This window comes from Sitophilus oryzae, unplaced genomic scaffold (assembly GCF_002938485.1).
Source record: "Sitophilus oryzae breed Bouriz unplaced genomic scaffold, Soryzae_2.0 scaffold_1184_pilon_pilon, whole genome shotgun sequence".
NCBI lineage: Eukaryota > Metazoa > Arthropoda > Insecta > Coleoptera > Curculionidae > Sitophilus > Sitophilus oryzae.
In genome coordinates, this window is record NW_022145820.1 from 1,678,682 (window position 1) to 1,698,865 (window position 20,184).

Sequence of the window (20,184 nt, forward strand, 5' to 3'; positions counted from 1 at the left end):
CACACTGTTCATTCACACCGGTTCGAGGCCGGAGGAGATCGGATATCTCGTTAGTAAGAGTCGATTTAGACACTTGCCAAGTCGATAGGCCATTGACCATGATATGGCCGAGGACCGCGGTTCGGATTCCGCGTAAACAAAGTACCTAGGCCCCGTCCAGATTAGCCCTGGCAGCAAAAAGGAGACATTAACTTCAAATCTTTACTTGACTTTAAATATTATAATAATTTTAATATTTACTATTTACTTATTATATTATACTTTGAACATTTTATCTTATTAAACACATAAAATATATTTATAAATAACAGTTTTCTTTTTAAAAGCGATTGTTTATAAAACATATGAATTAATTATACATTAATAAAACCTTTAGAGATTCGTACATTCAATTTCTGTTACGCCACCTTGCTCTTGATTGGATAACAATATTTTTGTTGCATTACTCCCAGGTGACCGATCTAAAACAAAGTATTACATACAAAATTTATATAAATAGCTTTATGAAATAAATATATTCATTTTAAAGAATTGTTGTACCCTCGTCACATTGTTTTTACCCTAATTCAGAATTGCTTTGTATTAAAAATTTTAAAGAAATATGTTTTTTATTACACAAAGAGAGATTTTCACTGTCAGAATGACAAATTAATGTCGAATCCCTGCAAAATTTGTATTATTTTTTTTTGTAAGAGTAATTATATTTAACTGAAATGATATATGTAAATATATAATATTTTCTTCTGTTTTCCTACAATATCCCTTATTCCCTACAAAAGGTATATTTTTATAGGGAGAGTAAAAAACAATATTCTCGTTCTGTTTGCTTTGGTGAAACGACTTCTAATTAAAACCAAAAAGATTAATGGCTGTGAAAAAGTTTCTTAGTCGGTTTCATACTAATATATTATTTATTTAAAAAAAACTTAATTTTACCGCTACTTTGCCACCGGAACGACATCGCTAAGAAAACATGTAATTTTCTTCTTTTACACAAAAAAAGGTTTTATCTTGAGTTTTCTTATTAAGGGTAACTCGAAGAAAAACCAATTTGTAAAACTGCTTATTAATAAGATTAAAAAGTAGGGAGTCAAGTTTTAAAGGATATTCTTAGGAGAATACTTCAGAAAAATAAAAGCAGAGGAAAAATCGCACCCTATATAGAACATATATATGAAATGAGGATTATACTAATAAAATCACTAAAAGAATCGAAAAATGGTTGGTAACAATGCTTGGTAAACTAAACGACATGTATTTAAATTTGCAGGTATACCGGACCTGTGAATGTGATTTATTATTGATGTGAAAACAACACGCGAACAGTGATGCCAACTCGTGGGAAATTCCTCGGTTTGTGGGAATTGGGGGATTTTAACCTATAACACACACCATATTTGTAGGAAATTCTAAATTCATTTATTATTCGTAAAAAAAATATCGTATACGTATATATATTTCCCAGCAAAGTGAGGAAATTCAAACTAGCATTACCGCAAGTAAATACACATTTTTGGTTGGCATCAGACCGTATCAGACACATTTCTTGTACCCCCTACCCTCGAATATATGGTGAATTTTAAACTTATTTAATGATACTTTCCATATTTAGGTAATGCTGTTGTCATGAGATGAATCTTTTCACAGTTAATCTGTCAGTCATTTTTTATACTACTACTACCATAGAGTAAAAAATAAAAACTGCTATTGTTAAATTTCGGTTGCGACTTTACTATCGTAATCTTCTTATATCAACTAGGCGCGGTATTCCTTCTAATAGATACCATGCCATTAAATTTGTAACTTTTTTTGGGACACCCTGTAGAACTGTATATGATTTAAAAAAAAATTTAAATTAACCTACACATGCACATAACAATTTATTTTAATACAGACTCTTTGTCTCCGCGTTGAATGAGAGGCGCCACCCTGTACATTCTAAGATTTATCAAGCAAGAAAGGAAAACAGAAAACATATTTTTATAACCTACCTATGATGGCAGCTTTGGAAAAGGTACAACTTTCCGCACCATGATATTTTGATAAATAATCACATATTTGCTTTGGAAGGTCCCTACTTGACGATGCTCTTTTTAATGAATCACATATGTCTTAAAATAAAACATAGGTATAGTAAAGAAATTCTTATTACGAAACTATAGGAGTTAATAGTACCTGAGAATGAGTTTGAAACTCTGTGTGTTTGAACCCGTACTGGTGGAGGTAGATCCGGATCTGAAAATTTAGACAAATTATAAAGTATGATACCTAATGATTACCATATATAAAGTATAATACCTTAAAGGTTAAATATACACAGTGGCGCGCTAGCAATATACACAGTGGCGCGCTAACATATTTAATATAAATAAAAGTAAACTTTTAATACTTGATTACTTACTACAATATTCCGTAATTTGTCTACCTCTAACAAGAAACTGAGATGTTTGTATCAAGGTATTCACATAATTTTGGTAAACAATGACATTATAGTCAAGAGCATCAACAATAACTGAAAAAGAATAGAAATTAAAGTATTAGAAATTATAATTATCTAATTTATATATTTAAAAGTTTAAAATATAATTTCGTATTACTTTCGTAGTTACTTTGTTTTCATAATGTATTTATAGCAAAGTATACTAAACTACATATTTTTGAAATTAGCTAAAATATGTCTACCGATAGATACTAAAATATGTGGGGGTTTCCCATTTAAAAAAAGTTAAGATGGCATCGTATCGGTTAAAATTGACATTTTAAAAGATTTTAAGGTAAAAAATCGGCATCCTCGCGAAAAATTACATTAAAATATCTTTTTACTATTTTAACATAGCAAACAGGAACATGAGACACGTAAAATTATTCTGGAACATTCCATTCTTAAATGCACTGTATATCGAAAACGGTAAGTGCAAAGTATACTAAACTATATATTTTTGAAGTTAGCTAAAATTTGTCTACCGGACGGTTTTAAAATTTGATGGGGTTTCCATTTAAAAAAAATCAAGATGGCGTCGTATCTGTCAAAATTGACGTTTTAAAAAATTTTAATGTAGAAAATCGGCATCCTCGCGAAAAATTACGTCAAAATATCTTTTTACCATCTTAAAATAGAAAAGAGGAAAATTTTAAATTGGGTGAGACACTTAAAATGATTCTGAAACAATTCATTTTTAAATCCACTGTATATCGAAAACGGTAAGTGCAAAGTATACTAAACTATATATTTTTGAAATTAACTAAAATATGTCTACCGGACGGTTTTTAAATTTGATGGGGTTTCTATTTAAATAAAATCAAGATGGCGTCGTATTTGTCAAAATGGACGTTTCAAAAATTTTAATGTAGAAAATCGGCATCCTCGCGAAAAATTACATTAGAAAATCTTTCTACTATCTTTAAATACCAAACAGGAAAATTATAAATCGAGTGAGACACTTAAAATGATGTCCCTGTACATCAGAATTTGGAAGATATAATTATTTGATTGTAATAAGTATTTTAAAGCACAGTTAGCTTTAACTTTAACTTACATATTGTGCTAATATTTTTCTCTGTTTTTTTTTCAATTCAAGATTTCCATTTAAATCAAGATTAATAATTTTGACTCTAAAAAATACATATATTTTTTTATTCAATAAAAAAATGTAAAGTTCCAAAGAAAAATATTTAATTTTGCTGTCAAAGTTCATATAAAAAACGGAAGGCCTTGTACACTGTACCTTTTTAATTTATTATTATAACATGTATTTTTTAAAAGAAACTAATTATAAATTTTACAGAATATTTTTAAGATTTTAACCGTATTTAAAAAAATATGTGTTGAGTAAAACCGTAGGTATTTAAAAAAATATGTGTTAAGTTATTTTTATCTCGCTAAATTAAATTTAATTAGTTCATTGCTTACTTGTCCTTCCAGTCAGCTCCCCGCAATAGTTCCGCCCATTAATGGTAAAGCTCTCAAAATTGCACGGCAAATTAAAGTGTTCGAAGTATAGTTCTATCTTGCACACGTCCTGTAAGTAATTAAATGTTGTATATGGCTCCATCAGGTCTATAAAAGCTAATTAAAACCGTAGGGAAAAATGTTTCTCTTTTTAATTTAATAATACGCGTTATTCTATCGTAATTATTAATTATTATGATATGGAGTAGTCAGAATTAAAATGGATCAAGTCCAATTTTCTACTATTTTACGATAATGATCGTCTTTATACGTTTATAGATTATTGTTTTTTTCCAGTAGAGAAATTGATCAAGTCATACTCCTCGCATTATGCAGCTATACCCTGTTTATCCAAATTGTTTTATTTGAATTAAGTTACATTAAAAAACTCCCATTTTCTCCATAATTACCTTTTAGGACTTGATTCAGTTCACTTCTGAACCCCTCATATATAGAAACTCTTCACTCCTGTTCAGAATACCTCAGTTTTCTTAATTGTTGTGAATAATAACAACACAAGACCATAAAATAAACAATCATGTAAAAGAATAAATAAAAGTAATAAATATAAAAGTAAAAATAGCGTTTCAAGTTAACGTATCTTTTTTACTGTGCTATGCTACATTTTTAGCCCACCTTTGTAGTAGATTAAACAAACCCACTAGAATACTGGTGATTATGTTTAGGGGTTGATTATAAATAAAAAAATATATTTTTGTGTGTTTAAATAATACTGATAAAAATTAAAAATAAAATAGAAAACGTGACTCGTACAATAGGAAATTATTATTTTTGTCCAATGATAAGACACGTGAATAGGTGACATCCAAAATCACAAAAAAATCCAATTTTAGAGAATAACTGTCGCTTTCATGTATTCGATCTCTGGACAAACTATAGTCTGTCCAACGACAAGATCCTTGACAGTGATAGATGTGTCTGTCATTTTAATTTCAAAATAGTTTATTTTATTTTACAAAGAAATAAGTTGGTACAACTGGAACTCATAGCGATATATTTAAAATTTGATTGACAAGATGACAAGTGATTACTTCAAAATATTGTGAAAAAAACTGTATAAAACTGAAAAAATGTAATCGAGTTATTTTATTTAATAAAAACGGTATGTGTTAATACAAAACAAACAAGAACAAGACACTACATACCAAAAAAATATAAAAAAGAACTATTATTTACTTTCAAGCTTTATGAAACTACCCACATTTATGATTATATTTATCAATATAACTTATGTACAGGGACATCATTTTAAGTGTCTCACTCGATTTATAATTTTCCTGTTTGGTATTTAAAGATAGTAGAAAGATTTCCTAATGTAATTTTTCGCGAGGATGCCGATTTTCTACATTAAAATTTTTTACAACGTCAATTTTGACAGATACGACGCCATCTTGATTTTTTTTAAATGGAAACCCCCACATATTTTAGCATGGTCCGGTAGACATATTTTAGCTAATTTCAAAAATATATAGTTTAGTATATTTTGCACTTACCGTTTTCGATATACAGTGGATTTAAAAATGAATTGTTCCAGAATCATTTTAAGTGTCTCACCCAATTTAAAATTTTCCTCTTTTCTATTTTAAAATAGTAAAAAGATATTTTAATGTAATTTTTCGCGAGGACGCCGATTTTCTACATTAAAATTTTTTACGTCAATTTTGACAGATACGACGCCATCTTGATTTTTTTTTAAATGGAAACCCCCACATATTTTAGCATGGTCCGGTAGGCATATTTTAGCTAATTTGAAAAATATAGAGTTTAGTATACTTTGCACTTACCGTTTTCGATATACAGTGGATTTAAAAATGAATTGTTCCAGAATCATTTTAAGTGTCTCACCCAATTTAAAATTTTCCTCTTTTCTATTTTAAGATAGTAAAAAGATATTTTAATGTAATTTTTCGCGAGGACGCCGATTTTCTACATTAAAATTTTTTACAACGTCAATTTTGACAGATACGACGCCATCTTGATTTTTTTTAAATGGAAACCCCCACATATTTTAGCATGGTCCGGTAGACATATTTTAGCTAATTTCAAAAATATATAGTTTAGTATACTTTGCACTTACCGTTTTCGATATACAGTGGATTTAAAATGAATTGTTCCAGAATCATTTTAAGTGTCTCACCCAATTAAAAATTTTCCTCTTTTCTATTTTAAGATAGTAAAAGATATTTTAATGTAATTTTTCGCGAGGACGCCGATTTTCTACATTAAATTTTTTTACAACGTCAATTTTGACAGATACGACGCCATCTTGATTTTTTTTAAATGGAAACCCCCACATATTTTAGCATGGTCCGGTAGACATATTTTAGCTAATTTCAAAAAATATATAGTTTAGTATACTTTGCACTTACCGTTTTCGATATACAGTGGATTTAAAAATGAATTGTTCCAGAATCATTTTAAGTGTCTCACCCAATTTAAAATTTTCCTCTTCTCTATTTTAAGATAGTAAAAGATATTTAATGTAATTTTTCGCGAGGACGCCGATTTTCTACATTAAAATTTTTTACAACGTCAATTTTGACAGATACGACGCCATCTTGATTTTTTTTTAAATGGAAACCCCCACATATTTTAGCATGATCCGGTAGACATATTTTAGCTAATTTCAAAAATATAAAGTTTAGTATACCTTGCTCTTACCGTTTTGGATATACAGTGGATTTAAAAATGAATTGTTCCAGAATCATTTTAAGTGTCTCACCCAATTTAAAATTTTCCTCTTTTCTATTTTAAGATAGTAAAAAGATATTTTAATGTAATTTTTCGCGAGGACGCCGATTTTCTACATTAAAATTTTTTACGTCAATTTTGACAGATACGACGCCATCTTGATTTTTTTTAAATGGAAAGCCCATCATATTTTAGAATGGTCCGGTAGACATATTTTAGCTAATTTCAAAAATATATAGTTTAGTATACTTTGCACTTACCGTTTTCGATATACAGTGCATTTAAAAATGAAATCTTTAGAATTATTTTAAGTGACTCATCCAGTTTACAATTTTCGAATTTTTAAAATTCTTGAAAATGTCAAATTTGACAATTACGACGCTTAAATTTTTTATTTATTTATACTTTGATTCTTCTTCAATATGACCTTTACATACGGGGTGATTCCGGAAACTTTGGCAGCATATTTTGCAGATAAAAATAAGTAAAAAGTTCGTATAAATGTCCTAACATGCATAGTTTCGGTGATACAGGAGTAGAAGTATCATTTTATTTCGATATTTTCCAAATAATTTATGAAGTAACGTTAATACTTTGATGAAAATTGGTGTCTGGGAGATTTTGATATGAGAAATTTGATTTCGATGTCAATATAAATCCAATTTCTAGGGGCGCCACATACACGTGTTTTAACTGTTTTGAAGAGTAATAACTTTTGTCCGTACTACTGAGTATACGTACTATAAAACTACTGGGTGAAAAAAATATTCATTTATAACGATTTTTACGTAAAAAAGGTCTGTTGGTAAAAATTGTTACAAGTAATGGTTCTCGAGATATTGGGAATCGAAATTATCAATACCTGTCATCATTGACATATATTAAACATGTGGACTAAATAGTTACTAGTCTGAAATCATAAATTTGAAATGTTTTTTGCCAAAAGTTCAACAGAAACTGTTATAATTAATGTAAAAAAATAAAAATTTCCCACATTTATTATTTCAACCAAATATCTATCTACTCAACGTGTTTATTTTTTTGTCAATAATGACATGTATTGACTATTTCCATTCGAAATATCTTGAGAAAGGTTGCTCGTAGCGATTTTTACCGAGAGATATTTTTTACGTAAAAAGTCAAGAAAATGTATATTTTTTTACTCAGTAGTTTTATACAGGTATGGGCGAAAAGTTATTAATTTTCAAAACAGTTAAAACACATGTAGGTGGCGCCCCCTACAAATAAGAGTCATATTGACATAAAAATCAAGTTTCTCATGTCAAAAAACTCCCAGACACGAATTTTCAGCCAAATATTGACGTTACTTCAGAAATTAATTGGAAAAAATCGAAATAAAAATGAAACTTCTACACCCTGTATCTCCGAAACTAAGTATTGTAGGACATATATTTATACGAACTTTTTTACTTATTTTTATCTGCAGAGTATGCTACCGAAGTTTCCGGAATACAGTTCGGATCACCCTGTATATAAAAAAATGAAAATTTAAACTGCTAGTCATTTATCATAAGATAGCTCAATTTACGTAAATTTCATGCATTTGGATACAAATGCCACTCAGTTGTAAGTGAATGGCCATTCATATTCAAATATATAAAAATTAGGGGAATTCTTGATTTCAACCCCCTGTATATAGAAAACGGTAAATGCAAAGTATACTAAACTATATATTTTTGAAATTAGCTAAAATTTGTCTACCGGATCATGCTAAAATATGTGGGGGTTTCCATTTAAAAAAAATCAAGATGGCGTCGTATCTGTCAAAATTGACGTTTTAAAAAATTTTGGTGTAGAGAATCGGCATCCTCGCGAAAAATTACATTAGAAAATCTTTCTACTATCTTTAAATACCAAACAGGAAAATTATAAATCGAGTGAGACACTTAAAATGATGTCCCTGTACAAATACAAATTTGTAATATACCACAGGTATAAATAAAATAACATAGGTAAATACAACAAACTATTTTATTAATAATAACACCTACCAAATTTTATACCTTAAAGGTTGATTAATTAACTTTAATCTTAATTTTTTTAAACCAGTACCTTTTAACATTATTTTTCTGCAGTACTAAAATCCATTATTTACCTATCGTGTAATGTCGATATTTTACAGCTACTCCAGTTTTTAGTATGTGTTTAGTTTGATCCTTATATACGAGATGCACTTATCTACGACGAAATGGTATACAAACTTTATCGATAGCAACTTCATTGGTGTATAAGACTTTCTGCCCTGGCAGCGAGTATTAACCATAAACTGTGCTCTGGGTCTACAGTTAATTTTCACTCGATTTTTCCTCCACTTGACTTCAAAAGACACAAAACACACGTAATAATACGAATCAAAATGCATCATATTCCAAAACGCAGGGTATTTAACAAAAGTTGACACAAAATTATAACCTAGAATTTGGCAAGACTTTGACAAGCGTCAAAAATGACAAAAATCTAAAGGCGAGTTCATACGCATCGGCGTCCGTTTGTCGTTCATCGTTCCGTCAAACCAATAAAATTGAAATACGATCTGTCATTTTTAAATAAACCAATAAAACTGGTTAAAAACAAGAAGACACGACGCATGACGGATTTATATTTAAACCCATCCATAGATAACTTAAAAATTATTAGAAACTTTTTTTAGTAAAATAAATAGATTGGTATGGGACGTCATCTGCTTTTCTTCTGTCATCGTCTGTCGAAATCTTACCTGAGAAAAAAAACAGAGTATAGGTGTAGGATTTTGATAACTTTAACCTTTTTATTTTCTAATTCACATAAAATAACATGTTAGAGAACTTAGCAGATTAATATATTTCTAATAATAAATTTACCTTCAAATATATTGGCTTTTTACTACCATTTATTAACACTGGTACAGAAAATTACAAATACAATTTATTTTTTAAAGATTTTTATAAATGATTTGGTATTTAGTTAGGTAGAATGAAAATTTAAGTTATATGTATTTAAGCAAGATTAAAGCGAACTTCTAATAGCGAATTGGCATGAATTTTAGCAGTATTTGCGACATTTGCCGTTCAGGCATAAAAAGTAATTTGAATATATACAAGAAAATTTACACTTCGAACTATTTAAGGCATATTACAATTTAACTAAGACATTCTGTAATGTAAGTGGAATTTGAAAATGTCTTATTAGATCATTATCACAATTATTAAGCATATGATAGCCATTTAGCATATAAAAATAATTGCTATACTATAAATCTCATTTTAGTGATTTTTTACAATAATATCGATATTTTTCATAAAATGTTGATAAACCGTTACTGTTTTACTAAAGTGCATGGTTTTTAAATGAAAACATTTACATATTATTTTAAAAAAAAATAAAGGTTAAAGTTAAATAATCAAGTGGAAATAAATATTTACAACAGATATTGCAAAAATATAGGGCAGTAATAAAGTAAGGGGGATAAGTTTCCAGCAAACGTAATCATTAAGATTGAAATTTCAAGATAATTTCTTCACCCAGGCTTCAAAATATATACAGAATAGTTAAAGTCAGCTAAATAGATAGAACGGTCCATTTCTACAAACTTGCAACAACATTATTAAATTTATATTTTATTAGTAAAAATCTAAGAAATTTTAATTACTTTTTTTATATAATTAATTGATTTTTAAGTTGGTAATATTTTTTTAATATATGGTAGTATATAGTAACATCTGGGTAAATTTATAAAATAATATATATTAATATAAAATGTTTCATAAAGTCATTATTAGTCATTATTAATATATTTTTATTTTAGCTCTTTAAAATACTGGTTTTTAAGGTTATAAAAATCTCTCGTTGTATTATAAAATAAGGTAGATGTAGGTAAGATACATCTTTGTAGATGATAAAAAAAATATTATATATTTTAAACATATTTTAACAATTTAGATTGAGTTTTTAATGTGATGTGAATTATTTTATATGTATGAGCTTAAAAAAAAACATTTTTTTGCAATAAAAGTTTGCGAGTAGAAGTTCGCTACCAGAAATAAAATTATAAAGATTTTGTTTACGCAAATATAAGTGAAAAATATAGATATACCAAGATGTATAGCATCACTTACCATTATGGTTTACTTTTGTTACTTACCTATTTTATTTTACACGTGACAAAAATATCCATTTTCATCATCTTTTCTATATTTGAACTATAATACATATTCTAATTTTATTACTTGAAATGTCTTTCAAACAAAAGTTTGTCCCGCCTTTGGTAACTGTATGGATATATAAAATTTTAAATTCTCTATGGAAGAATATATTTTATAAACCTATAAACTATCTTTGACAAAATGCTTTTTTGTTTTTAAAAGCTAAATTTAAAATAAAAACTATTTAAAATGTAGAGGAGTATGTATCTAGTGTTGCATATTTTAAAAATTACGTAGGAGTTTAAAAATTGTAATTAATGCTCTTCTATAAGACGAGATATTTAAACTGTCATTTAATATAAACCGAATCGCAATATAATTTTTACACGTTTTAAGAATCTTGGGTTAAATTACATTCTCAAAAAACTCATTTTTATTCAACACTAAAAATTATTCGGCATATTTTCCAAAAACATTTAATAAATAAATATAATAATAAACTCCTAGAAAGGACCTTGGGCAAAAGAAAATAACCATGTTTAGGGGTGGATTATCTTATTAGGAAAAGCCTTTATAAACAAACGGACGGACATTCGGCACATAACATGCACACAGACGTAAATATATAAAAATAAGAAAACAAACAGTTTTTGTACCGTGTGATCAGAAAAAAATATGGGTCAAAGACGGCACCATTTTATCACATACTAAAACAATGAATACAAAACAACAAACAAAAAATGTAATTTACAAAATACCATGTGAATGCGATAAATTTTACATTGGTGAAACATCTAGACCCTTAAATGTTAGAATTAAAGAACATAAAGATTATTTAAGAAAGGGAGATTTTCACAAATCTAAGATTTGTCATCATTCATGGGACACAGTATAGACATTTTTTAGTTAATAAATGTTGCCTTGATATATGTGGACTGTATAAATAAATGAACTGCACTTGTATAATATAACAACTATAATAATTTAAAGAATAATACTAAATTTAAGTGAACAGCAAATAAAAAACGTGGTGGTTGCACCAAGGAACAAAAGCAAAGTGAAAACTAAATTTTACCCGTCTCGCACCCTCGGACGGGGTTTAGGTACAGAAGCGCCGTTGCCACATCTATTCCAACGGACATGAATTCATGGAATAAACCAAACTTAAAAATACATTGATATACATTTTACATACGGACTAACAATAAATATTAGCAAAAACATAGAGGGCCATCAGTAAATACTAGGAAGTAACGCTCACAGTCCAGTGACTTTCGTCAATATTTCCTCTTAATTTGTAGCTTAGAAAATATTTATTCAAACAGACATTTTTTCTCGATCATGAATATTTTTAGAAAATTATCATGAGCTCGAAAAAATTTCCGGAAATAATTTGACCTCTAGTGGTATTACTCGGGAAAATTTAAAAAAAATATATTTTTTGTTGAAATTTCAAAATTTTAGCAAAAAATATATTTTAATAATTTATTAATTATTTTAATTTAAATAAATCCATTGGATCTTTTCTGGATTTTCTTTCTTGTAAATTTAATCTACTGCATATGCTGTCATATTATCAAGAACTTATTTTGTTAACTAAAAACTAAAAAAAATCCAAATTTTCAAAATTTTTGAAGTCTTTCTGGGGTCAAACTATACTACTCCTAAAATTATTTGCACTTATTTAAGACTCACCCTGTATAAGCAGGGAAAGCACACTAATCTCATTAAAAACACATAATAGCCGCCTGTCAGTATTTTCAACTACAATTGACCAAATAATATGAAATTTCAATCTTTGCCTATTTTAAACGCGTTTGTAAAAATTTATGGACAATAATAACAAATAGCAAATAAATCAGATAACTTTGTGGGGAAAGGCTAAACTGAATATTTTTTATATATGAAAACCTATCTTTATTGTTCAAAAAGCGGTCTGGAATACCATCTGAAATACTCCTGTAACTTGTTTATTTACACCCTGTATATACAATCTGGTTAACCTACATTATGTTTTTTCACTTTCTAACAAATTCGCCAAGAAAATTATTTTAAACTCGTGTTAAAACAGGGGGAAAATATAAAATGAGGGAAAATAACCGCATATGCTTTCTATATGCATTTTGCTTCATCACTGAAATCAAAATATTTTTGGTTGTAAAAAAGTTTTGCAGACTGCTTTCAACTTTCTTGAGAATAATTGATTTACATCCAGAATTCACGATGTTTACTTCAGATATATTGAAATACGAAAACATGTGGGCTTGAGTTTTTTGAACTTTTAATAGATATATGATATAAAAAATGATAAAATTTCTTTTAATATCCACAATTTTTAAATCATTCGTGCATTCAATTTATCTTAATGCAATATTTTCTCTTCGTAAATTAATACCACTTTGAATATTTAATACTTAGGATATAATTAAATAATTCATAAAAAGCAGGTTTAGATTTAGGCTAGGGGGAAAGATATCAATAAAAATTATTTCGACAAAAGATATCTTTAAAAACAGTCTGGAAATGTTCCAGTTTTTCCTAAAAGCTAATATAAAAAATGTATAAAGTTTTATACTGCTATATATTGCTCGTTTTTTTTCAGAACATACTAAAAATACTTTTTAATACACCCACGACCCACATTTAGGATTAAAAATATCCCCTCTTGCTTTTGTATACTTGAATAATAATTGGGAGAAGGTATTAAATTAACTTGAACGTCAAGACGTAGTTTTTAAAAAATGCCACCTAATAATACCCCATTATACTCTTGTCATGTGACAAAATATTGTATTTGAAGTGAACGTTCTTTACGCGCGATAGGAGTAAAAATTGAGGGACACACGAGACGCGAGAGGAAAAGTGGTAACGTTGACTTTTTGATCTTGGATCGTCGTAACTCGAGCCCTATGTGAGCTAGGAGGCTGAAACTCGGAATGTAGATGCACTTTCATTATATTTTGATGACGCGACGTTTCGTGCACTACGAAACCCCATAATCAATGAATCAAATCAAAAAATCGTCCGATTTAAATTAAATTTTTTGGTATGTCGATACATTGGACCAAGGTCAACTTTACCGTGCATGACACGTGTCACTGTGACAGTTAGTTTTGACGTCAAAAAGTTGATGTCGTCCGATCGCGATCAAATTTGGTGGGTAGGCTGTGAGCTTCATCAGAGTTAAAACCAAACCAAAAATGTGGGTCGATTTCGGCATAATTGGGGACGGGCTACAGTATGACGCCCTGTACGTTTCGAATCGAGTAAGATTCAATTTTGTTTTTTGAGACTTGCATACTTCACGAAACTATAAAACTTAACCAATTTAGAAAATACACTATTTAAATAAACCTACTAAAAATGTCTATACCTATGTGGCGGATTCATCTCTCCAAAAAATCCTATATGGGTATTTCGCCACGGCAAGAAAATCTACAAATAAAAAAAAAACGCAGCAGTGTTTACAAAAAATAACTATTTTAATTTGTAGATTTTCTTGCAGTGGCGAAATACCCATATAGGATTTTTTGAAGAGGGGAATAAACCTACTGTTTTACAAATTGTTAAAAAATTTTCCCTGTTCTGTTTCCGACATAGCCCATATATTTGGAGGATGGATTGAGATAGGAATAGACAGCAGTAAAACAGGAGACCTTATATATGTACGTAAGTGTTCTAATTGCTTTTCTCGTGAATCTCGATATTATAAAAATCTTCAAAATCTACTGACACAAAATCGACAAAAAAGTGAGATATTATCTAAATACCGTGCTAATATCTAAAATTTTATATAAGTATTATACCTTGACAACTAATGTTCTATTCAAGACTTTACTGATAAATTAACTAACATCCGTTATTATGGCTTTTACTGTGAAAAGTCTCCCCTTTCCGATAATAATTTACGAAAAATATTAACGTTTAGAATCTTCGTCGTATCTACGAAGTTATCGGCGATGTGACAATCGAAACTTAGGGAAAGTTCCATATCGGCAAAGTTCAATATCAAATGTAATATATGCTGCACGTGTAGCTGATATCTGACCCAGATCAAAAGGTGCAACTTGGAAAGGGCCATAGGGGACGTAGGCAAAGTTCGTTAATTAACAAATTGGCGGCTACCTTAACCACACCAAATGCACTTCGACAATTAGCTATCGGCTCTGTAATTGTCATTATTTAGCTGAAGGAGGTGTATGGGCTGGAGAATGCAAAACTTTGTCATGCATTAATAGTAGAGATATATTATGAGACTTACAACATCCCGATGCGCGGCGTGGATGATTTGACGTTTTTCTTTTTATTAATTTTGACGTTTAAAATTGTCAAGTGTTAAGTAGGTAGTGATTATTAAGTGGCGTATGAAGAACTCGTTTAAAATCAAAAAATGAGTTATGAGAGTGATAATGAGCCCTGTACACCACTAGAGATAGCAGAGGCGGCCAAATTAACAAGTCTTGGATTGCTACCACAAAAGTCCAAAGATAATTACATGTCTGCCTATAAAAACTTTCTACACTGGAGGATTGCTAAAGGCATAAATTCGTTTTCCGAATCCGTGTTATTAATAGTTGCCATTATAACGGAACAAAAATCAATCTCCTGATTGACTAAAGAATGTTAGTACGATATTTTCATGCAAAGAACTTGAAATAATATCAATGAAATTCAAATACATATATATAACTTTAAATAAAACACAAATTAACAACTTTAGTTACACAAAACAACAAAAAGTCAGATGCTGGTACTCCAATTTATCGGTCTCCAACAACTGTACTCAACTAAAGTTGGTAGAAGTATGTTTTATTGCAAAAAAACTTGAAGCAGCATCAATAAAATTCAAATACATATATAACGATAAACAAAAGACAAATTACCAACTTTAGTTACACAAAACAACAAAAAGTCAGCTGCTGGTGGTACGATCTATCATTTTTCAACAAATTTATTTTACTAAAGGTGGTAGATAAAAGTACTAATATACAGATATGTCGTAAAACACATCTAATAATAAACTTCCCAAATATTTGAAAATATAATAGTTCGAGATGACTGCGACTCTCGATGCATAGCAACTGATGATATTGACGTTTTTCTTATCGTTAATTTTGACGTTTGAAATTGCCAAATTTTAAGTAGATAGTGACATTTTCCCCTAAAACATGAATACAATAATGGTAAGATTAACATTAAAAATACAAATTCAAACACTCCTCATAATTATTATTATGGCCATTGACAAAGTATAGAATTCAACTCGCAATTTATAGCCATTATTCACTCGGGTGACTTTACGTCACTTCAGCGTCACCCTGCGTGAATAATGGCTAGCATAAATTGCTCATTCAATAATATACTATTGTTGAAACAGATTAATAATAGCATATTGTGGAAAATTTCACGTTTAAAGTCATAAATAGATGCTGTGAGCTAGTGTTGATTGTTTTGGTTTCACTCTTTAGTTTGTTTCGTTTTTCTTTGTTTGATTAATGGCACTTTACAGAAAATTCAGTGTCAAATCATGTGTTAAAATTGTTACTAACGTCGAATAGGTGTCAAATAATAACAAAATTAAATTAAAATATTTCGAAATTAGGTGCATAATCCGCATTTTTTTATTTAATTTTTTTTTACTGAAATTGTTTTACTTTTGATTTTACTTTGTGATAAAAAAAGAAAATGAAAAAATTGTGTGTCTGGATAGTTCACCAGACCCACTTTTTCAAATAAACTTTTTTAACATTTTTTCAATAAACTGATTTTATAGACGTTTGTTTAAATTTAACTTTTAAAGCAAAAACTAACGCCAGAGTCAAAATTTAAAGAAATCTATTAATAAAAACCATATTATGATTGGAACTTTACCTTGACACTGTATAAAATAATGATATTCCATTCCCAGTTAAGATATTCTAATATAATAGTGGATGTGATGTTTCTTAATTAACTTGACGTTTATGCATTTGAAAGCTGTCAATATCCACAGCACATTATCAAAATATTAACTTGTCTGTGTAATAATATCCTTGCTGGAACAGACATATTGGACGTTTAATAATAAACTGCTTAATAATGTCTATATATAATTAACTATTTGCTTCTTACAAAACCTCGTGTTTGAAATAAGACAATATATTTTTTTGAGAAATTTTTGAACTTAACGTCAAAAATAAAGTAGTAAATAAAAATCCCCACTGGTATATTCTTCTGGATAGTCTTATCTATGAAGCTTGATTGGCGTTGAAAACTTCTAGAAAAATCGATTTTATGGATGTCAATAATCACGCTCTAGCTCCCTCAGGATGCTTTCCCAGTCTATGTTCAATCTAAACTGCTTTTCTTATTTTTAAGCTAAGAAATCACGTACTAAAATATAAAATTCTATTCAGAGATATTTTGGGTAAATTTGGTATTTGATTAGGAAATTAATATAAGAAATATAAATTTCTTATATAAAAAATTGAAAACAATTTAAGTTTTGAGCCAAAATCTCAGTGCACAGGGTTTGTTAAAATTATTATTATTATTTATAAGCACATCTATTCAAAACCAACCTGTGAAACCGACTTTTAAAAGTGTATACTCGAAGAAAACCAGCTGTTACTAAGTAAGCTGTGTTTGTAAGTAAATTAGATTTTATAGTTTTTTTTTCAGATTTTATTGAACGTAAAAGTTTTTTAGATTCAATTAAATTTAAGAGTACCATATTACTTCAAACTTGGATCAAGATCAGGAGATTCGTATGAGAATAGAAATGGAAAGATTCCTGAAATTTAAATCCCCATATTTTGTAATACAAACCTAAATCTACCACTCAAATTGGGAATTCTGGAATATAATCTCTTATCACTGTATATATGAATGCATAAGTAATAAAAAAACGAAGCCTTTGAACTATGGATGTACAGACGCATGCAGAAAGAACAATGGACAGTGCGAATTACCAACAGAGAAATACTGAGAATTAGTCGTCAACAAAAACTTCTGAAAACAATCAAAACACGCCAGACAACATACCTTGGTGATGTATTACGTCATAATAAGTATTCCCTATTACAGATAATAATGAAGAGTAGAGTAGAGGAAGAAAAGGAATCGGGTGGAACAAAAAGAACAAGCATTGAAGTGAAATAGATGGTTCATGTTGCTAAAGGCACAGCTGTCTTTAAAAGAGAAAGAGAAGAATGATCAAGATCGTACAAGCTCATTAGTTATTGGTTATAAATTGAATTTATTAGTTATTTAATTTATTGAATTATTTCAACTTGGAGATTTTACTGCTAATTTTCTCCACAAGACGTGAAATTTTTAACAGTAAATATATAGCATTTATTTTACCTGTATAATGATCAGAATTTTTGAGAGGTAAAATAAAGGGTAATGTTTACAATTTAAAAAGAGTTTAAGCTTATTTTGGCCAAAAATGTATTAGTAGGGAGCAGGCATATTATATAATTATTATAAAATAATTAAACTGGTAGGAGGGACGTATAGTTCATATAAAATAAACTTTTAGTCACGTGATTAAGCTTGACCGGCACTTTTACATATTTTCTTTTAATCAAAATATTTTAGGAAACAAAAGTAAATTAGTAAATAATAAACAGTTTTTACATCAACAAAATAGGGACATAAAAGGTCATTACTACCGCTTTCCCGTTCAAAATATTCTAATAAAGTTGCGATGAGTTTTTTACGGCTATTAAGCTATCTTGTACCACTTCGCACTAAAAGGGTTTCTAAAAGAACAATGTTCGACTGCAAGGTCTGCTAGTAAAAATTATTAAGCATAAAGTATCACAACATAATTCATTTAGACCAAAAACGCGTAATACAAAAAAACTAAAATGCCAAAACGAATGACAGTGTCAGGAAATAAATTAATGTGGCAACTTGGCATTTTTTTACAGCAGAGCTACCACCTGAATCTCCAGCGGTAAATGTAAATTCCAGTTAGTCAGCCATGCGCCGAATATTTCCATGGTTGGCAACAATGAATTTAAAAATCGCGCCCTCGATTACGTAACTAAAAGTTTAATTAGTATTAAACAGCAACGACCCAGCTACGTCGAAACACTGATTCCCAATAGATCACCGAAGTTAAGCGATGTTAAAGGATGCGGGTGAATGGACGGGTAACCGTCTAGGATCTGTGCCGTGCTGTTGTTCCATGGCAAAATTGACACACGGACAGTGGCGTAGCAACCGCTGTATCAGCTGTATCAATGATACAGGGCCCACTAACCTGAGGGGCCCACCGAGCAGTAAAAAAATCAAAATATGACGTTAGCATTAAAATTTTTCGTAATTATGCAAACTTTGCCCATACTTTAATGAAACCCCGTATCAACTACAGCCAGAGTCCCCAACTACAGCTTTTGTCCCCGTATACATCAAACGGTTGCCAAAAATAAAAAATAAAATTGTTATATACCTAATACTTATTGTTAACCTTCTTGATTTTAGTTTCATAATATTTTCTTGTTTTTATTTTTATGTTTGTTTGTTGTTGGTTGTTGGAACGAATATTTATTTTATTTCTGTAGGTATAATTTTATCAAAGACGTTCCTTGTTTTGATATTTATGTTTATTGTTGGAAAGAATGTTTACTTTATTCCTGTAAGTAAAAGTTATTAATAAATAATAAGCTATTCTGATGAGACTGTAAGTTTTTTTATTTTATTCACCCCCCCCCCCCTCATGGTTCTGTCTCAGGGGCCCCCTGCGAAATTCGTGATACAGGGCCCTTTCAATGCTAGCTACGCCACTGCACACGGATGTGATCGGATATCTCGTAAGAGTCGATTTAGACATTCGCCAAGGCGGTAGGTCACTGCCAATGATATAGCCGAGGACCGTAGTGCGGATTCCGCGTAAACTAAGCAGCAAAAGGAGATGTTAACTTGAAATACTTTACATTTACTAACTGAATTTCTAACCTTACTCAAAAAGTCATTGACAAAATATTTTTCTTACCTGACTAAATTTCCTCACTTCGTAGTAACAATTCCTGCCTCTGGGAATATTCCCAATAACAAAGGTATTCTCCCGTATAACCCGGCCACAATTCGCGCCCGTTCGTGCGTCTGGACCCCCCGTCGGGGGCCGACATCCCACATCCTGTCCGCTCTGATGGCAGGAGACCTGTTGATATTGAGCCGAGAATCCTTTACCGCAATAATTGCTGTCGCTGGTGAAAGTTATGTCCTGATAGGGCCTGCCTCGTGCGGATATTGTCACTGTAACATCGGGTCAAAGATAGGTTATAAAGTTAAATGTTGACGGATTGAGGTCATCTACAAGCCATAAAACTTTTATGAAAATAGCTTTTTATCTTTACCAAAATTAATTTTCATATGGTTCTTTTGGGTGTG

The 20,184-nt window shown here is 29.8% G+C and overlaps 1 protein-coding gene across 1 annotated transcript in view; it reads right to left on the reverse strand.

The window, feature by feature from the left end:
* Nucleotides 1-284: 284 nt before the first annotated feature.
* Nucleotides 285-20,184, reverse strand: part of LOC115891521 — a 29,780-nt gene continuing 9,880 nt past the window's right edge. Inside the window, exons 5-10 of the mRNA XM_030912000.1 lie at nt 19,787-20,049; nt 3,911-4,019; nt 2,402-2,512; nt 2,176-2,235; nt 1,992-2,111; nt 285-461 (exon numbers count right to left, since the gene is read on the reverse strand). Of these exons, the coding sequence (XP_030767860.1) occupies nt 373-461; nt 1,992-2,111; nt 2,176-2,235; nt 2,402-2,512; nt 3,911-4,019; nt 19,787-20,049 (752 nt within the window). The 3' untranslated portion in view covers nt 285-372. The remainder of the gene's footprint in view (nt 462-1,991; nt 2,112-2,175; nt 2,236-2,401; nt 2,513-3,910; nt 4,020-19,786; nt 20,050-20,184) is intronic.